The sequence below is a fragment of the Pseudophryne corroboree genome, chromosome 5 (assembly GCF_028390025.1).
Source record: "Pseudophryne corroboree isolate aPseCor3 chromosome 5, aPseCor3.hap2, whole genome shotgun sequence".
NCBI classification, from domain to species: Eukaryota; Metazoa; Chordata; class Amphibia; order Anura; family Myobatrachidae; genus Pseudophryne; species Pseudophryne corroboree.
Genome location: NC_086448.1, coordinates 774,121,577 through 774,142,172, shown reverse-complemented (window position 1 = coordinate 774,142,172; position 20,596 = coordinate 774,121,577). Strand labels below are relative to the sequence as shown.

The following is a 20,596-nucleotide window of genomic DNA, read 5'->3' as shown; positions in this document are numbered from 1 at the left end:
TTCTTTCTATCTGCCCAGGCAAAGTTATCCACAATTCTGGCGACGCAAGAGGCTGGAAGTGGTCGTCGCTGACGTCAGAGACCCTCCTTAAAAACACCTAAGCACGCCTGCGTTTTTTCAGACACACCCAGAAAACGGCAGGTTTACACCCAGAAAAGCAGGCTTCCTGTCAGTCAAACAGCGGCTGCATTGCGATCACGATGTGTACGCATTTTCTTTCGCTATTATTACTTGTGCGTGCGCAATGCGAATACTGCACATGTGCAGTCGTTTGATAATCGGACAGATTGCGAATTGCTAATTTTGCAATCCTTACTGAATAAAGTCCTAACTGATTTATTATCATCATCGTCGTCATCATCATCATCATCACCATAATCCCATACTTTTTTATAACTATGCTTTGACTAAGAGCTTCGTTAACTCTATCTGCCTCTTCTTGTTCTTACTTTCCCTCATCATTATAATTGTCTTCAGAATCATGCATTAGCTCTTAAGAATTGTGTAATTATACATTTTTGGCTGCCAATGCTAGTGGTAACTTTCCTTTTAACCATTGATTAATCCGGTTTGTCTGAACACCCTGCCAGCAGTAACCTACGCAGTGCGCCCCAGTTGGTTCCTCCGTGGGCAGGGTGTGCTTCATTTGGATCTTTCCCTGCAGGGTATATCATACTCCTACACATGTCAGTTTTCCCATACATGCATTTGGCCCTTGTATGGCTCATCTGCCACAGTGTAACCTTCATAGTGCGCCCAACATGGCTGCCTCATCTGGCGCTGGTTGATGGGATGAAAAATACATGGACCTGATGGTTTTGTTGGAACCCTACTCTGAACTTTAGGACTCTGCAATCTCCCCATTTTGTGTTATCTCTTCTAGGGGTGGACTATTCCACCCTGGGTAATCCTACGCTGAGCGCCCAAGATGGCTGCTGCACTTGGTACCTTGTGAGGGTGGAATCCACAACCTGTGGAAGTTATTACCCAAAATGCCTACACCAATCCTGCATTATGCTTTCTGTGTGCTCAAGGTTTTCTTTTATGTCTGTGTGGTTTATCTATTGCTGTATTACTTACATCTTCTGTATTATGGGGGTCATTCCGAGTTGTTCGCTCGTTATTTTTTTCTCGCAACGGAGCGATTAGTCGCTAATGCGCATGCGCAATGTCCGCAGTGCGACTGCGCCAAGTAAATTTGCTATGCAGTTAGGTATTTTACTCACGGCATTACGAGGTTTTTTCATCGTTCTGGTGATCGTAATGTGATTGACAGGAAGTGGGTGTTTCTGGTCGGAAACTGGCCGTTTTATGGGTGTGTGCGAAAAAACGCTACCGTTTCTGGGAAAAACGCGGGAGTGGCTGGAGAAACGGGGGAGTGTCTGGGCGAACGCTGGGTGTGTTTGTGACGTCAAACCAGGAACGAAACTGACTGAACTGATCGCAGATGCCGAGTAAGTCTGGAGCTACTCAGAAACTGCTAAGAAGTGTCTATTCGCAATTCTGCTAATCTTTCGTTCGCAATTTTGATAAGCTAAGATTCACTCCCAGTAGGCGGCGGCTTAGCGTGTGCAAAGCTGCTAAAAGCAGCTTGCGAGCGAACAACTCGGAATGACCCCCTATGTGCATTGTTTTTGATGTTTGTAAAGCGCCTTGAGTCCTGTTGGAGAAAGAGCGCTATAGAAATACAATTATTATTATTATTACTAGTGACAGTAGTAATTAGTAGTAATTTAGTTCAAATGCTGCTGCTGCTGTTGTTGGTGCCTTTGTGTTACCATCAGCTGGCTTCAGTGCACAAGAGCATTAAATGCTTCTGATTTTCAAGTGCTCCTCCTGCTGACACAGGAAGCAGGGTGCTCTTCAAACTTTTAATCCTACATTTATCTAATCAAGGCTAGATGGATTTATGTTGCAACTCCTCAAGTTACCAGTACAGCAGCTGCTATATATCGTTTAGTGAAGTATTGCTTATATTTCAATCCCTGATTTCTCATAACAGCCATGTTGATAAATGATATGTAGCATAACAAGGACACATCAATTCTTCCTGTCATGAAACTGTGATCAGCTACTATAGTAATTCTCCTCTTGGAAAACAAATAAAAATGAATGAGTTTCAGCTGCTACACAACTGGGCTGTGGGTGTATTTAATATCCAGTCTTGCACTGGTGCAATGCTAAATTTCATACTAAGCCACAGAGGCCCTCATTCCGAGTTGTTCGCTCGCTAGCTGCCTTTAGCAGCATTGCACACGCTAGGCCGCCGCCCTCTGGGAGTGTATCTTAGCTTAGCAGAATAGCGAACGAAAGATTAGCAGAACTGCTACTAAATAATTCCTTGCAGTTTCTGAGTAGCTCCAGACCTACTCCAAGACTGCGATCACCTCGGTCCGTTTAGTTCCTGGTTTGATGTCACAAACACGCCCTGCGTTCAGCTAGCCACTCCCCCGTTTCTCCAGCCACTCCTGCGTTTTTACCTGGCACGTCTGCGTTTTTTAGCACACTCCCTGAAAACGCCATGTTGCCGCCCAGAAACACCCCTTTCCTGTCAATCACACTACGATCACTCGAGCGTTGAAAAAACGTCGCTCAAGCTTGTGTAAATCTACTAAGTTTTGTGTTAAATAACTAAGCGCATGCGCACTGCATACCATGCGCATGCGCATTTTCTATCTAATCGCTCTGTTGCGAAAAACGTCAACGAGCGAACAACTCGGAATGACCACCAGAGTCTGTAAATGAGGTAATGATGAATATTGAGTGTGACAGACCACAGGTAGCCCTTAATACAATACTGAAGATCAATTATAGTACTTTGAGGTCTATTTACTAAGCCTTGGATGGAGATAAAGTACCAGCCAATCAGCTCCTAACTGTCATTTTTCAAACTCAGCCGGTGACATGGCAGCTAGCAGCTGATTGGCTGGTACTTTATCTCCATCCAAGGCTTAAGGGGGGTACACACGGAGAGATCCGTGCTTACATTCTAATCATTCACTAGATTGCTTAGAAATTAAGCCTTGATCTCTCCGTGTGTAGAGTGCCGGCGTCAGCGATGCGTGGCCCCGTGTGTCGCTATCGCCTGCTCTACATTTGGCATGCATTCATGCCAAATCTAATGAGACCAATCATTTCACCGCTGGGTGAAATGAGCGCCCCCCCAATCCCCCTTTGCTCAGTACACACCGCTTGGAGACAGATAAATAAAAAAAAAACAATCAGCTCCTAATGGTCATTTTACAGGCTGTGTTTGAAAAACGACAGGAGTTGATTGGCTGCTACTTTATATTTCTCCACTTTATTTCTCTCAGTCTTTGATAAATCTCCCCCATAAATTGAGATGCCCTGTTTCTCTATATATAGTAGAACAAAGTGGATACACTGTGGATACACTGATACATTCTTCTTGAGAGGTTGAACAAAGTATATTAGGAGGGTGTTTTCCTTTTAATCCTTGAGGCAGTTAAGTTTGCAAAACCTATCTGCGCTCAGGTCTGCTTTGTTGACTGACTATGAAATCTGAGATCAACACTGGTGATTGATAACCGACTTTAATGACCGACATGGGTCCCCCTCAGACATAACTGAAGATAACTAAAGACAAACTAGATTCTGACACTAAAAACTGAGTATTTCTTATCACTAAGTTATTTCTGTTTGTTATCACTCAATTGAACTGCATGTTTATTTTTGTCTTCAGCACTTTATCTGGGCCTAAATTCTGGGCCTCAATGTACACATTTGGCAAGTGACACAGAAGAAAGCGAGTGACACTTGTCAATCAAAGCAACATAACATTGCACCAGGGGTCACAAAGACATCATTTCCCATTGTAATTGTAACATTCATTTTTGCCCATACTCTTATGTAATTGTAATGTAATGCGATTCCTAAACAACTGGGCTCCAGCTGTACAAACGGCACCCACAGACAATAATCCCAGCATAACAGAGCAATACTCACACTGATCAATAAGTATAAATATCACTGATCGTAATATTAATTCTGCAACACACCAAGTGAACATCTATTCTGGTCCATTCCTATTTTCACCTGTTTTCATTGTACATAATGTAAATGTACATATATAGAGCCTGATTCATGTTTGTAAGTAAAGCAAAAATGCAACCAACTGGGCAAAACCACGTGTACTGCAGGTGGGGCAAATGTAACATGCATAGAGATTTAGATTGGGTGGGTTATATTGTTTCTGTGCTGGGTAAATACTGGCTGCTTGTGCATGTAGCCCACAAACACTGGACAGCGTTATGTTTACGCTGCAATTTAGATTTCAGTTTGAACAAATCTCATCTCTCTGCACATGTTACATCTGCCCCACCTGCAGTGCAGCATGGTTTGCCCAGTTGCTTGCTTTTTTGCTTTACTTACAAGCATGGAACCAGGCCCATAGTGCACCAAGACGGCACCAAGGCTTATGGCGCAACTAAAGATTGTTACATCAGAATTTTGCCATACAGACCTCTTATACTGCAAAACTCCATTCATAGGACATTTTGCTGCAACTCCTCCCATTTCTACTTTGTGCCCAAATTTGCCACTGTATCAGTAAGTCATACCCTCCAACATTTTACAGATACAAATCGGTACAAATTCGAAAAGGGGACGTGGCGACGGGTAAAGGGGATGTGGCCACGCCCCCTTTCCTATACTTTCAATGGAAGTTTGGAGAGCCAAAAATCGGTACAGACCATAAAAAAAGGTACCGTACCTGCCAAAAAGGTACAGCTGAGGGTATGATAACTTTCCACTGAACAGTGTCATAGAACAGTCATATGGGGCTTAATTCAGATCTGTTCGCTCGCTAGCGTTTTTTGCTGCGCAGCGATCAGGTAACTACTGCGCATGCGTATGCACCGCAATGCACAGGTGCATCGTACGGTTACAAAGCGGATCGTTGTTGTGCACTGGTTCTAGCGAAGAATCCATTCGCACAGCCATTGGCAAGGAGATTGACAGGAAGAAGGCGTTTGTGGGTGGCAACTGACCGTTTTCTGGGAGTGGTTGGAAAAACGCAGGCGTGTCAAAGCGTTTGCAGGGCGGGTGTATGACGTCAATACCGGGCTCGAATAGGCTGAAGTGATCGCAGCGGCTGAGTAAGGTCAGAGCTACTCAGAAACCGCACAAGCTGTCTTTGTACAGGGCGGCTGCAAAAGCGTTCGCACACTTGCAAAGCTAAAATACACTCCCCTATAGGCGGCGTCTATCTGCTCGCAGCGCTGCAAAAAATAGCTAGCGAGCGAACAGATCTGAATTAGGCCCATTGCATTTTAATTGCTGGTATTCAGAAAACATCAGTTGATACTACTGTACATGCAAAAAAAATCCATAGTATTTCAATTTATACATACTGTATATCATGGAGACCGCATAGAAACATGAATGACTGGCATTAGAGTTCATAATGTGACATTTAAGTGGGTGGGTTGTATTATGCTTTGGAGAGAGATAAAGTGAAAAGTTGTCCAAAGAAACCAATCAGCTTCTGCCACTTCAAAGACTGCTAGTTTAATGACAACTTTGTGTAACTTCTCCATTTTAGCTCTCTCCAAGGCTTGATACAACTTCCCCATGTGAGCTGGGGCACACCTACCCTGAATAACCTATTCAAATGAGGGGATATGTCTCCCACAAGATCAGCGCACTTACTGGCTGAGATCTTTTGGATTCTATAGACATGCCAATACAGATTTTCTCTAACGTCCTAGTGGATGCTGGGGACTCCGTCAGGACCATGGGGAATAGCGGGCTCCGCAGGAGACAGGGCACATCTAAAAAGCCTTTTAGGTCACATGGTGTGTACTGGCTCCTCCCCCTGTGACCCTCCTCCAAGCTTCAGTTAGGTTTCTGTGCCCGTCCGAGTAGGGTGCAACCTGGATGGCTCTCTTATAGAGCTGTTTAGAAAAGTCTTTTTTAGGTTTAAACTAATCAGTGATTCCTGCTGGCGACAGGATCACTGCAACGTGGGACTTAGGGGAGAGACTTGCAACTCACCTGCGTGCAGGAGGATTGAAGTCTTAGGCTACTGGACACTGAGCTCCAGAGGGAGTCGGAACACAGGTCAGCCTGGGGTTCGTCCCGGAGCCGCGCCGCCGATCCCCCTTACAGACGCTGAAGACGGCGGAGACGGAGGTCCGGTGACAGGCGGCAGAAGGCTTCTCAGTCTTCATAGAGGTAGCGCACAGCACTGCAGCTGTGCGCCATTGTTGTCTCACAGGCTCACTGACACGGTCACGGAGGGTGCAGGGCGCTGCTGGGGGCGCCCTGGGCAGCAATATAAATACCTAATTTGGCAAAAGAAATACACCACATATAGCCATTAAGGCTATATGTATGTATTTTAACCCAGGCCAGTATTAAACAAACCGGGAGGAAAAGCCCGCCGAGAAAGGGGCGGAGCTTATTCTCCTCAGCACACAGGCGCCATTTTCCTGCCCAGCTCCGCTGGTGAGGAAGGCTCCCACTCTCCCCTGCACTGCACTACAGAAACAGGGTTAAAGAGAAGGGGGGCATAAATTGGCGATATATATATATATATATTAAGAGCGCATATATAGAAACAACACCTTCTAGGGTTGTTATATACATTATAGCGCTTTTGGTGTGTGCTGGCAAACTCTCCCTCTGTCTCCCCAAAGGGCTAGTGGGTCCTGTCCTCTATCAGAGCATTCCCTGTGTGTGTGCTGTAGGTCGGTACGTGTGTGTCGACATGTATGAGGAAAATGTTGGTGAGGAGACGGAGCAAATTGCCTGTAATGGTGATGTCACTCTCTAGGGAGTCGACACCGGAATGGATGGCTTACTTATGGAATTACGTCATAATGTCAACACGCTGCAAGCCGGTTGACGACATGAGACAGCCGGCGGACAAATTAGTATCGGTCCAGGCGTCTCAGACACCGTCAGGGGCTTGTAAAAACGCCCAATTACCTCAGTCGGTCGACAGACACTGACACGGACACTGACCCCAGTGTCGACGGTGAAGAAACAAACGTATTTTTCCTTTAGGGCCACAAGTTACATGTTAAGGGCAATGAAGGAGGTGTTACATATTTCTGATACCACAAGTACCACAAATAAGGGTATTTTGTAGGGTGGGAATAAACTACTTGTAGTTTTGCCTGAATCAGATAAATTAAATGAAGTGTGTGATGATACGTGGGGTTCCTCCGATAGAAAGTTATGGGCGGTATACCCTTTCCCGCCAAAAGTAAGGGCGAGTGGGAAAACACACCTTAGGGTGGATAAGGCGCTCACACGCTTATAAAAACATGGCGTTACCGTCTCCAGATACGGCCGCCCTCAAGGAGCCAGCTGATAGGAAGCTGGAAAAATATCATAACAGTATATACACACATACTGGTGTTATACTACGACCAGCAATCGCCTCAGCCTGGATGTGCAGCGCTGAGGGGGCTTGGTCGGATTTCCTGACTGAAAATTTTGATACCCTTGACAGGGACAAGATTTTATTGACTATAGAGCATTTTAAGGATGCATTTCTATATATGCGTGATGCGCAGAGGCATATTTGCATTCTGGCATCAAGAGTAATTGTGATGTACATATCTGCCAGACAAAGACACGATAGTGGTCAGGTGAGGCAGATTCCAGACGGCATATGGAAGTATTGCCGTATAAAGGGGCGGTCCATTGGACCTGGTGGCCATGGCAACAGCTGAAAAATCCACCTTTTGTTACCCCGAGTCACATATCGGCAGAAAAGGACACAGTCTTTTCAGTCTCAGTCCTTTCGTCCCCATACGGGCAGGCGGGCAAAGGCCAGTCATATCTGCCCAGGGGTAGAGGAAAGGGAAGAAGACTGCAGCAAGCAGCCCATTCCCGGGAACAGAAGCCCTTCACAGCTTCTGCCAAGTCCGCAGCATAACGCTGGGGCCGTACAAGCGGACTCAGGTGCGGTAGGGGGTCATCTCAAGAGTTTCAGAATCACTCGCAAGGGAACTCCGGGATCCTACATGTAGTATCCCAGGTGTACATTGGAAATTCGAGACGTCTCCCCCTCACACAATTCACAGGCTGTATTCCCAGCAGGTGATAATCAAAGTACCCCTCTTACAACAAGGAAGGGGGTAGTATTCCACACTATATTGTGGTACTGAAGCCAACCGGCTCGGTGAGATCTGAAATATTTGAACACTTACATACAAGCGTTCAAATCAAGATGGAGTCACTCGGAGCAGTGATAGCGAACCAGGAAGAAGGGGACGATATGGTGTCACTGGATATCAGGGACGCTTACATACAGGTCCAAATTTGCCCTTCTCACCAAGGGTACTTCAGGTTCCTGGTACAGAACTGTCACTATCAGTTCAGACGCTGCCGTTTGGATTGTCCACGGCGCCCCGGGTCTTTACCAAGGTAATGGCCGGAATGATGATTTTTCTTAAAAGAAACATGGACGCTTTCCTGATAAGGGCAAGGTCCAGAGAACAGTTGGAGGTCGGAGTAGCACTATCTTAAGTAGTTCTACGACAGCACGAATGGATTCTAAATATTCCAAAATCGCAGCTTTTTCCGACGACACGTCTACTGTTCCTAGGGATGATTCTGGACACAGTCCAGAAAAACGTGTTTCTCCCAGTGGAGAAAGCCAGGGAGTTATCCGAGCTAATCGGGATCCTCCTAAAACCAGGAAAACTGTCAGTGCATCATTGCACAAGAGTCCGGGTAAAAATGGTGGCTTATTACGAAGCAATTCCATTCGGCAGATTTCCCGCAAGAACACTTCAGTGGGATCTGCTGGACAAATGGTCCGGATCGCATCCTCAGATGCATCAGCGGATAACCCTATATCCAAGGACAAGGGTGTCTCTCCTGTGGTGATTACAGAGTGCTCATCGTCTAGAGGGCCGCAGATTCGGCATTCAGGATTGGATGCCGGTGACCACGGAGGCCAGCCTGAGAGGCTGGGGAACAGTCACACAGGGAAAAAATTTCCAAGGAAGTGTGATTAAGTCTGGAGAATTCTCTCCACATAGATGGAGCTAAGAGCAAAATTATAATGCTCTAAACTTAGCAAGACCTCTGCTTCAAGGTCAGCCGGTATTGATCCAGTGGGATAACATCACGGCAGTCGCCCACGTAAACAGAAAGGGCGGCACAAGAAGCAGGAGGGCAGTGACAAAACTGCAAGGATTTTTCGCTAGGCGGAAAATCATGTGATAGCACTGTCAGCAGTGTTCTTTCCGGGAGTGGACGACTGGGAAGCAGACTTCCTCAGCAGGCATTACCTCCACCCGGCAGAGTGGAAACTTCATAGGGAAGTTTTTCAGCATGATTGTGGACCGTTGGCAAAGACCAAAGGTGGACATGATGGCGTCCCGCCCGAACAAAAAACGGGACAGGTATTCCGCCAGGTCTTGAGACCTTCAGGCGATAGCTGTGGATGTTCTGGTAACACCGTGGGTGTAACAGTCAGTGTATGTGTTCCCTCCTCTGTTTCTCATAACCAAGGTATTGAGAATTATAAGACATAGAGGAGTATGAACTATACTAGTGGCTCCGGATTGGCCAAGAGGGACTTGGTACCCGGAACTTCAAGAGATGCTCACAGAGGACTAAGGGCCTGGGGAGCTAAGAAGGAACTTGCTTCAGCAAGTACCATGTATATTCCAAGACTTACCGCGGCTGCGTGTGACGGCATGGCGGTTGAATGCCGGATCCTGAAGGGAAAAGGCATTCCATAAGAGGTCATACCTACCCTGGTCAAAGCCAGGAAGGAGGTGACCGCACAATGTCATCACCACATGTGGTGAAAATATGTTGCGTGGGTGAGGCCAGGAAGGCTCCACGAAGGAAATTCAACTAGGTCGATTTCTACACTTCCTGAAAACAGGAGTGTTTTGAGCCTCAAATTGGGGTTCATTAAGATTTAAATTTCGGCCCTGTAGATTTTCTTCTAGAAATAAATTAACTTCAGTTCCTGAAGTCCAGATTGTAAAGGGTGTATTGCATATACAGCTCTTTTGTGCCTCTAGGGGCACCGTGAGATCTCAACATAGTGTTGGGATTCCTTATATTCATATTGGTTTGAACCGCTCAAATCTGTGGATTTGAAATATCTCACATGGAAAGTGACCATGCTGTTGACCAATATCTCACATGGAAAGTGACCATGTTGTTAGCCCTGGCCTCGGCCAGGCGATTGTCAGAATGGGCGGCTTTGTCTTACAAAAGCCCATATTAAAAATTTTCCATTTGAACAGGGCAGAACTGGGTCTCGTCTCCAGTTTCTTCCTAAAGGGGTGTCAGCGTTTTCACCTGAAACAACCTATTGTGGTGCCTGCGGCTACTAGGGACTTGGAGGACTCCAAATTTACTAGACGTTGTCAGGGCCCTAAAAATATATATATATATATATATATATAGTTAGGACGGCTGGTGTCAGAAAGTCTGACTTGCTGTTTATATTGTATGCACCCAACAAGCTGGGTGCTCCTGCTTCTAAGCAGTCTATTGCACGCTAGATTTGTAGTACAATTCAGCTTGCACATTCTGTGGCAGGCCTGCCACAGCCGAAATATGTAGATGCCCATTCCACAAGGAAGGTGGCCTCATCCTGGGCGGCTGCCCGAGGAGTCTCGGCATTATAACTTTGCCGAGCAGCTACGTGGTCAGGGGAGAACACGTTTGTAAAATTTTACAAATTTGATACTCTGGCTAAAGAGGACCTGGAGTTCTCTCATTCGGTGCTGCAGAGTCATCCGCACTCTCCCGCCCGTTTGGGAGCTTTGGTATAATCCCCATGGTCCTGACGGAGTCCCCAGCATCCACTAGGACGTTAGAGAAAATAAGATTTTACTTACCGATAAATCTATTTCTCGTAGTCCGTAGTGGATGCTGGGCGCCCATCCCAAGTGCGGATTGTCTGCAATGTTTGTACATAGTTATTGTTACAAAAATCGGGTTATTACTATTGTTGTGAGCCATCTTTTTAGAGGCTACTTCGTGTTTTGTTATCATACTGTTAACTGGGTTCAGATCACAAGTTGTACGGTGTGATTGGTGTGGCTGGTATGAGTCTTACCCGGGATTCAAGATCCTTCCTTATTGTGTACGCTCGTCCGGGCACAGTACCTAACTGAAGCTTGGAGGAGGGTCATAGGGGGAGGAGCCAGTACACACCATGTGACCTAAAAGGCTTTTTAGATGTGCCCTGTCTCCTGCGGAGCCCGCTATTCCCCATGGTCCTGACGGAGTCCCCAGCATCCACTACGGACTACGAGAAATAGATTTATCGGTAAGTAAAATCTTATTATTTCCACCTAGTTTAAACATAGGGGTACATTCATTGTCACCCAAAGGATATAATGCAATAAGGTACATAAAAAAACCCCAAGAGTATTATGATATCTTAAGAGAGATTCAAATGTAAGTGAAGCCGTTATAGCTCAGGCGGCGTATGTATATAACTTATGTATTCCCATTGTAGCATCAATCTCCATATTTTTTGAATGCACCAACAGATACAGAGAATCTTATGCAAAACACATCATTGGTTAAGAGAAAACAATGAGGATATTTTAATTAAGGGACCAACGTTTCTAGGGACTTGACTGTATCGTATGTAATAATGTAAAATGACTAGGAGTATATCTGTGCTGATATAACATTAAGTCAGTGTCAGCAAATGTGATGCACAATGTGTGACAAATCCTTAAAAGCAAAGTACTGCACTCAGAGGGTATTGTTGAATTTTGCCTCATGGCCGGTGCAACAATATATATAGTTAATAGTTGACTCACAGGTTAAACATAGGAGTGCCAAAATCCCACCTACAGACAGACTGTGTTGCCCGGTGTTGGAGCTCACCACTTGCTCAGGAGCAAAATGAAGTGTGAAACAATTAAGAGTTGCTCGTGAATCTTTCATAAGATTAAGGGGAAATGCATCAAACCTTAGATAGAGATAAAGTACCAGCCAATCAGCTCCTAGCTGCCATGCTACAGGCTATGCTTGAAAACTTAAGCTGATTGGATAATACGTCTCTCTCCACTTTATTTTGATTTATCGCCCCCTAACAGATTTCATTGTAATCAAATTTGCTTATTAAAATATGTTGATGATCTTACCAATAGTGTAGCCTCTTTTTAATTCTCCTCTCCTCGGGTAGCGTTTCTGAGTATTTGCGGTATTGTGTTCTTCTTCAGATTGAGTCTTGGCAACAATGGGGGGTTTACTTGTTTGCGGTGGGGCTGGGTCTGCCAGGGGATCATACGTCGGTGACGCAATGTCCACAGACTGAGACTTCCTCTTTAACCTGTAAAAAGAAATACAGTATAAACCTGTAATAATTGAATACTTGTACAATTTGCAATGCAAAATAATACTACTTTCCTGTACAATCAATTATTCATCATTCTTGTTTACAAAACGTTGTGTTTCACAAAATGTTTTATTTCAGATAACATAGAGATTTGTCTTCAAAAAGTTCTAGGAAATTAATCTTTCCCTAAATGTTGGAGGTATCCGGACTCTAGGTCGTCAACATGTAGGTCGACACCAATAAGGTCGACACACCTTTAGGTCGACACCTGAAATAGGGCAACATGGACAAAAGGTCGACATGGACAAAAGGTCGACTTTTTTTTTTTTTTTTTTACTTTTTCATACTTTACGATCCACGTGGACTACAATTGGGAACGGTAAGCGGTAGCAGAGCAAGGAACCTTGCTCGAAGCATGGCGAGCGAATGCGAGGGGATGTGGTGCTCTAGTTGGGGTTTCCGGTCACATTACGGAGAAAACGACACCAAAACCCCCATAAAAAACGCATGTCGACCTTTTTCCATGTCGACCTGTTTCAGGTGTTGACCTAAGGTGTGTCGACCAATTGGTGTTGACCCAAGTGTTGTCGACCTTATTGGTGTCGACCCTGAGTCCCAGACCCAATGTTGGATGCCGTTTTCAATATCTTTATTCCCTGATCTTTTTGAATGTAACGTGTTTTACTAGGGCCAGATAAAAGCTAGGTACACACTATACAATTATTGGGACAATTTGCCAATGATTGGGACATTGGCCAGATTTATCGTATAGTGTGTACGAACGATTGTTTAGGCGTTTCGGCAATATTTCTGTTCAATCTTGCACACACACCCAAACAATCAATTTTCCGTTCTATTGGGACAGCCTAAAAATATGTGCCACAATCTCCTGATATCTAGCAGTGTGTGTGCGTTCTCAATAATCTCCCATATTTCCTATGTTTTCCTGTCACTATGTCATCCACCTTGTGGGCGGACATATGCAAATACAGTGTGTTGTGGCAGAAAATTGGTAACAAAATAAAACAATCTTCAAGTGTGTAGCTCAGATATAGGTGCCTACAATTTCCTGAAAAACTGTCTGCTTGTCAGACCGACCAAAAAAAAATCTGACAGTGTGTACCTAGCTTAAGGCTTGTGGGGAACACAGGGCAACTAACCTGTGGGGGCATCTACCGATAAAATTGTCGATATGATATGTTTTATTAAAAAGTATAATGTGTAAATACTCTCAGCATCACAGATGTATCAAAAACACTGTAGTGTCCCAGGTCACATCATGCCACGCAGAAACCCCAGTTCACATCTGCCACAGTGCCCCAGTGTTGGTGATATAGCTCTGTGTGGGGGTACCAGGGTGACCACCTCAGCTGCCCTGTTGTTAACACTTATAGTATTATTTATTCCCCTTTCCTGTTCATCTGTGTCTCCTGTTTTTGTTTTAAATGGACATAGATGGGACACGTTGCAGGACCATTGTAATGTTTAGTATTTCAGCAGCTGTTAGAGAGCTGATTATTTAAGGGAAATGTACTACAATAAGTCTTGGAGAGAGATAAAGTGGAGAGAGGTAAAGTACCAGCCAGAGCCAGCCCTAACCAATATGATGCCCAAGGCAAGATTTTGGCTGATGCCCCCTAGTACCACCACTAGTTCCACCTCTGACCCTGCACCCCTTTCCCAGCACCATCACCCCTCACCCATAGCAGTCCTCATTTTGGTGCTCCTACCCGCTATACGTTAAATGGGAACAGTGCACACATTTGGCGCACAGCCCAAAAAGTGTTGTGTCCTTGCTGGGAAGGGGCATGGCCACACAATAGTACCCCCAATTCAAATTAAGCCACACAGTACTGCAACTTTATTCACATTTTATCATGCGATAGTTACATCACGTTACAGCACACAGTAGTACCACTTTACCTTATATATGTTACTCCTCACAGTAGTGCCCCTTATTCACATTACATGACACTGAATTGCTCATTATTCACATTACACCACACCATATTGTTCTTTATTCACATTAGACCACACAGTAGGGCCTTTTCTATATGTTACTGTTAGGGTCTCCTGCCCTGTGCTGCCACGTCGTCATGGCAACCGGGAGACAAGTGCTAGCGGAGTAACCTGAGCGCAGCTGATACTCCGGTTCGGGTCTTTTGCTGTGCAGTGGTTATAGGCTCTGTGCATGGCAGGCGATCCGGTGCTGGTTTTTGTGCTCACAGTCTGTGAGGTCTGAGTGGGGCGTGGACAGCACCTGCTTTATAAGGCCTCTTCTCAGGGTAAGCAGATGCTGCTGAATCTTTGTTGGTTAGTCAGTTTCTGAAAGTTAGCCAGTACTGTGTAGCTTTGTATTTGTTTGTTGCTTACTGCAAATAGGCCTGGGGATTTGGTATTACACTCTGCCAATCCAGACCTAGCAGTAAGACTGGAGTCAGTCGTTTAGCTTGCTGGGGTTCTGTTACTACTCTGTGAACTTAGCAAGTTTGCGGCTGTATTCTAAGACTTGCCTGTCTAATCCTGTCTCACTGTGCTAGGTGTCAGGGGTCAGTTTAGTGGCAGTAAGCTGAACCTGTACACTGCAAGTGAGAATTAGGATTGTGGAGACTCTCCTTGTGTCTATCATTCCATCTCTGACCAAGGAGTTTACTGCCACACCCGTTGGTAACCCTTTAGGGTTTTGCTGTTGCCCTTAGCAACAGCATTTCGGGTTCTCTACGTATTAAAACACAACATCTTGCTTTTCCCATCTGAGCAGTTCTAATAGAAGGGAGATACCCAGTTCCTTAGCCTCTGGGCTTCTCTGTTCACTTTGTGTGTATTTTGTTACCCTATCACCTTCTGTGTACGTTATGTCATTTTCCCCAGTCTGTCTGTGAGTCCATTTGTTTTGCATAACAGTTCAAACACCAGTACATTCCTGCAGGCACTGGAGTGCATAACAGTCCTGACACCAGTACTTTCCTGCAGGCACTGGTGTGCATAACATATTCAGCAGCCCAATACTCCTGTTGAAATTTTGTGGGAATATGGAGCATACCCCTCAAAATACGTTGCAACAGGTGGTCGATCAGGTGCAGGTCCTGACTCGACAATTTAATGATTTATCCATTAAAATGCACACCTCCCAGGCTGCTGGCGGAGCTCCCGCAGCAGCAGCACCTGCAGGGGTTAAGGAGCCGAAAGTAAATCTCCCGGATCGTTTTTCTGGAGATCGCTCGCAGTTCTTTTGTTTCAAGGAGAGCTGCAAGCTATACTTCCGGCTTAGGCCTCAGTCTTCTGGGTCGGAGATTCAGCGGGTGGGCATAGTGATTTCCTTACTACAAGGAGACCCACAGGTCTGGGCATATGGGTTGCAGCCTGACTGTCCGTCGCTTAAAAGTGTTGATGCTTTTTTTACGGCACTGGGCATGTTGTATGATGACCCTGACAAGACGGCCTCAGCCGAGGCTCAGATATCGATCCTTAAGCAAGGGCGAAGGCCAGTTGAGGTTTACTGTACGGAGTTTCGGAGGTTGGCCCATGATACCCAGTGGAATGACCCAGCCCTGAGACACCAGTACCGAAGAGGTCTTTCTAACCAGATAAAGGACCAACTGGTACAATATCCCTTGCCTGATAGCTTGGATCAGCTCATGCAGTTATCCATCCGGGTGGATAGACGGCTGAGAGAGCGTAGGCTTGAAAGGGAGACTGAGATTTTCTTCCTTCCCAAGGGAACCTCAGACTCTGAGGAATTTTCCGAGGAGCCTATGCAGATTGGGGCTACCCGCCTCTCCTCGCGTGAGAAGACGAGGAGGAGACAGCAGGGGTTGTGTTTGTACTGTGGGAATAAAGGTCATGTGGTAGTATCATGCCCAGAAAAGCCGGAAAACTTCAGGGCCTGAGGGTGATGGGAAATATCCTGTCAGGCCAGAAGTCAGAATTTCCCAAGAAGACTTTTATCATTCCGGTGACCTTGAAGATCCTCGGTCAAACTGTCAAGACTGAGGCCTTTGTGGACAGTGGGGCTGACGGGGTTTTTATGGACCGCCAATTCGCCCTGAAACACTCTGTTCCCTTAGTACCCTTGGCATCGGAAATTGAGATTTGTGGGTTAAACGGGGAACCATTATCCCAAGGTAAAATTACCTCTTGCACTAGCCAGATTTCTTTGTTTATTGGAGCCACACACTCTGAAAAACTGTCCTTTTATGTGACTGTCTGTACTTTTGCCCCATTGGTGTTGGGGTTACCCTGGTTAAGGGCCCACAATCCTCAATTTGACTGGGTCTCTGGGGAGATTCTTAGTTGGGGTACTGATTGTTTCAGGAGTTGCTTGAGCCTTCCAGTCAGGCTCTCGCAGCTAAGTTTGCCAGGATTGCCAGGGTGTTATGCAGATTTTGCGGACGTGTTCTCCAAAAAAGTTGCAGAGGTACTACCTCCCCATCGCCCCTATGACTGTGCCATTGATTTGTTGCCAAATGCTAAGCTTCCCAAGAGCAGGTTGTACTCCCTGTCACGTCCTGAGACTCAGGCTATGGCAGAGTACATTCAGGAGAACTTGGCTAAGGGATTTATCAGACCTTCACAGTCTCCAGTTGGGTCGGGGTTCTTCTTCGTGGGTAAAAAGGACGGTTCGTTGCGACCCTGCATCGACTTCAGGGAATTGAACCGTATCACGATTAAAAACTCATACCCACTGCCTCTCATTTCGGTCTTGTTTGACCAGCTTCGTACTGCCACCATTTTTTCTAAGATTGACCTACGCGGTGCGTACAATCTAATCCGAATAAGAGAGGGGGATGAATGGAAGACTGCCTTTAATACCCACTCAGGGCATTATGAATATTTGGTGATGCCTTTTGGGCTCTGTAATGCCCCGGCAGTCTTCCAGGATTTCATGAATGATGTGCTCAGGGAATATTTGGATAGATTCTTAGTTGTATACTTAGATGACATCCTAATCTTCTCCCATTCCCTGGAGGAACATCGGAAGCATGTACGCTTAGTCCTCCAGAAACTCAGAGACCACCGGCTTGGGGCGAAGCTGGAGAAGTGCGAATTTGAAGTTCAGCAAATCGCATTTCTAGGATATATTATCTCCCCAGAAGGTTTCCAAATGGAGGGTTCCAAGGTACAGGCAGTCCTGGATTGGGTGCAGCCCACTAGTTTGAAGGCGCTTCAGCGTTTCCTGGGCTTTGCGAATTTTTATAGACGATTTATCGCTGGATTTTCGTCTATAGTGGCGCCCTTGGTGACACTCACTAAGAAAGGGGCGGATGTTGCTCACTGGTCTTGTGAGGCTAAAGCGGCTTTTGCCCGTCTCAAAAGGGCATTTGTTTCGGCTAAGGTGCTGCGACACCCAGATCCAGAGCGTCCTTTTGTGGTGGAGGTGGATGCCTCTGAGATGGGTATTGGGGCAGTGCTTTCTCAGATGGGAGTGTCTGATAATCGCCTTCATCCCTGTGCTTACTTTTCCCATAAATTTTCGCCTGCCGAGATGAATTATGACGTGGGTAACCGGGAATTGTTGGCTATTAAGGATGCACTCGAGGAGTGGAGACACTGGCTTGAGGGGGCTAAGTTTGTGGTCTCAATTCTCACTGACCATAAGAATCTGGCATATTTAGAGTCGGCGAAGCTCTCAATGCCAGGCAGGCACGATGGGCTTTGTTTTTTGCTTGCTTTAATTTTTTGATAACATATCGCCCTGGGTCAAAAAACATCAAGGCTGATGCGCTCTCGCAGAGTTTTGCTCCAATCCAGGAGACCACCGAGGAGCCGTTGCCCATTGTTTCCCCATCATGTATTAAAGTGGGCATTACCCAGGACCTCTTGTCATTAGTCCTTAGAGCACAGGAGCAGGCTCCTCCAGACCTTCCGGTAGGTCTTTTGTTTGTGCCTCCTAGGTTAAGACAGCGAGTGTTCCTGGAATTCCATGCCAAGAAGTCTGCAGGTCATCCGGGTATTGCCAGAACTCGGGAGTTGCTATCTAGGGCGGTGTGGTGGCCCTCGGTGGCTAAGGATGTGGATCAGTGGGTTCGGGCATGTGACATCTGTGCCCGAAATAAGACTCCTAGAGGGGTTCCTGTTGGCCCATTACATCCACTCTCTATCCCATCTAAGCCATGGACCCACATTTCAATGGATTTTGTGGTGGACTTGCCCAAATCCTCGGGGATGACAGCCATCTGGGTTGTCGTTGACAGGTTTTCGAAGATGGCGCACTTCGTTCCATTGGTTGGGCTGCCATCGGCCAGACGCCTGTCTGAATTATTTATGCTGCATGTTGTGCGTCTCCACGGGTTGCCACTTGATGTGGTCTCTGACCGCGGATCCCAGTTTGTGGCCAAATTCTGGAGGGCATTTTGTTCCGATCTCCAGATTTCTGTCAGCTTGTCGTCGGGCTACCATCCGCAGTCTAATGGGCAGACTGAAAGGGTGAACCAGTCCTTGGAGCAGTTCCTCAGGTGTTATGTCTCCAAGTGTCAGACTGACTGGGTTGCTCATCTGTCCATGGCGGAGTTTGCCTATAACAACGCGGCTCACTCTGCTACAGGGATCTCTCCCTTCCTTTGTGTGTATGGGCATCATCCTAAGGCCAATTCTTTTGACCCCCTGGACTCCACGCCTGGTGGTTCCTCTGTGGTTTCGGTCCTTAGAAGTATTTGGCGGAAAGTGAAGAAAGCCCTTGTGTCTGTGTCATTAGTGACCAAAAGGGTTTTTGATAAGCGGAAAAGACCCTGCAGCTTCAAATTAGGAGACTTCGTCTGGTTGTCTACCAAGAATTTGAAGTTGAGACAGCCATCTCATAAGTTAGGCCCCCCGGTTCATCGGCCCTTATAAGATCACCAGGGTTATCAATCCGGTGGCATTTCAGTTAGATCTGCCCCGTTCTTTGGGTATCAATAAAACATTTCATTGTTCCCTTTTAAAACGGGCGATTAGTAATCCTTCTTCCAGTGGAAGACCTTCCCCTCTTCTGATACGTGGCCAGAGGGAGTTTGTTGTTGAAAGGATTCTTGACTCCAAGGTGGTTCGGGGTCGGCTGTCATTTTTGGTGCACTGGAAGGGGTATGGCCCGGAGGAGCGGTCGTGGGTGCGCAGTTGTGATCTTCATGCCCCCAGACTGATACGCTCTTTCTTCTCGCAGTTCCCCGATAAACCCGGTGGTAGGGGTTCTTTGACCCCTCGTCAGAGGGGGGTACTGTTAGGGTCTCCTGCCCTGTGCTGCCACGTCGTCATGGCAACCGGGAGACAAGTGCTAGCGGAGTAACCTGAGCGCAGCTGATACTCCGGTTCGGGTCTTTTGCTGTGCAGTGGTTATAGGCTCTGTGCATGGCAGGCGATCCGGTGCTGGTTTTTGTGCTCACAGTCTGTGAGGTCTGAGTGGGGCGTGGACAGCACCTGCTTTATAAGGCCTCTTCTCAGGGTAAGCAGATGCTGCTGAATCTTTGTTGGTTAGTCAGTTTCTGAAAGTTAGCCAGTACTGTGTAGCTTTGTATTTGTTTGTTGCTTACTGCAAATAGGCCTGGGGATTTGGTATTACACTCTGCCAATCCAGACCTAGCAGTAAGACTGGAGTCAGTCGTTTAGCTTGCTGGGGTTCTGTTACTACTCTGTGAACTTAGCAAGTTTGCGGCTGTATTCTAAGACTTGCCTGTCTAATCCTGTCTCACTGTGCTAGGTGTCAGGGGTCAGTTTAGTGGCAGTAAGCTGAACCTGTACACTGCAAGTGAGAATTAGGATTGTGGAGACTCTCCTTGTGTCTATCATTCCATCTCTGACCAAGGAGTTTACTGCCACACCCGTTGGTAACCCTTTAGGGTTTTGCTGTTGCCCTTAGCAACAGCATTTCGGGTTCTCTACGTATTAAAACACAACATCTTGCTTTTCCCATCTGAGCAGTTCTAATAGAAGGGAGATACCCAGTTCCTTAGCCTCTGGGCTTCTCTGTTCACTTTGTGTGTATTTTGTTACCCTATCACCTTCTGTGTACGTTATGTCATTTTCCCCAGTCTGTCTGTGAGTCCATTTGTTTTGCATAACAGTTCAAACACCAGTACATTCCTGCAGGCACTGGAGTGCATAACAGTCCTGACACCAGTACTTTCCTGCAGGCACTGGTGTGCATAACAGTTACGCCACACAGTAGAGCACCTTATACACATAATGCCACACATTAGTAATGCATTTATACATATACCACACAGTAATACCCCTTACACATATGACACACATTATTAATGTTCTTATACACATAATGCGCCTTACACATTATGCCAACCTTTATTAATGTCCTTA

At 46.2% G+C, this 20,596-nt stretch overlaps 1 protein-coding gene across 2 annotated transcripts in view; it reads right to left on the bottom strand.

Moving 5' to 3' along the window:
- Nucleotides 1-20,596, bottom strand: part of OXR1 (oxidation resistance 1) — an 864,461-nt gene that overhangs the window by 436,281 nt on the left and 407,584 nt on the right. For both annotated transcript variants that reach the window (XM_063924310.1, XM_063924313.1), the window contains exon 3: nucleotides 12,114-12,301. In XM_063924310.1, the coding sequence (XP_063780380.1) occupies nucleotides 12,114-12,301 (188 nt within the window). The remainder of the gene's footprint in view (nucleotides 1-12,113; nucleotides 12,302-20,596) is intronic.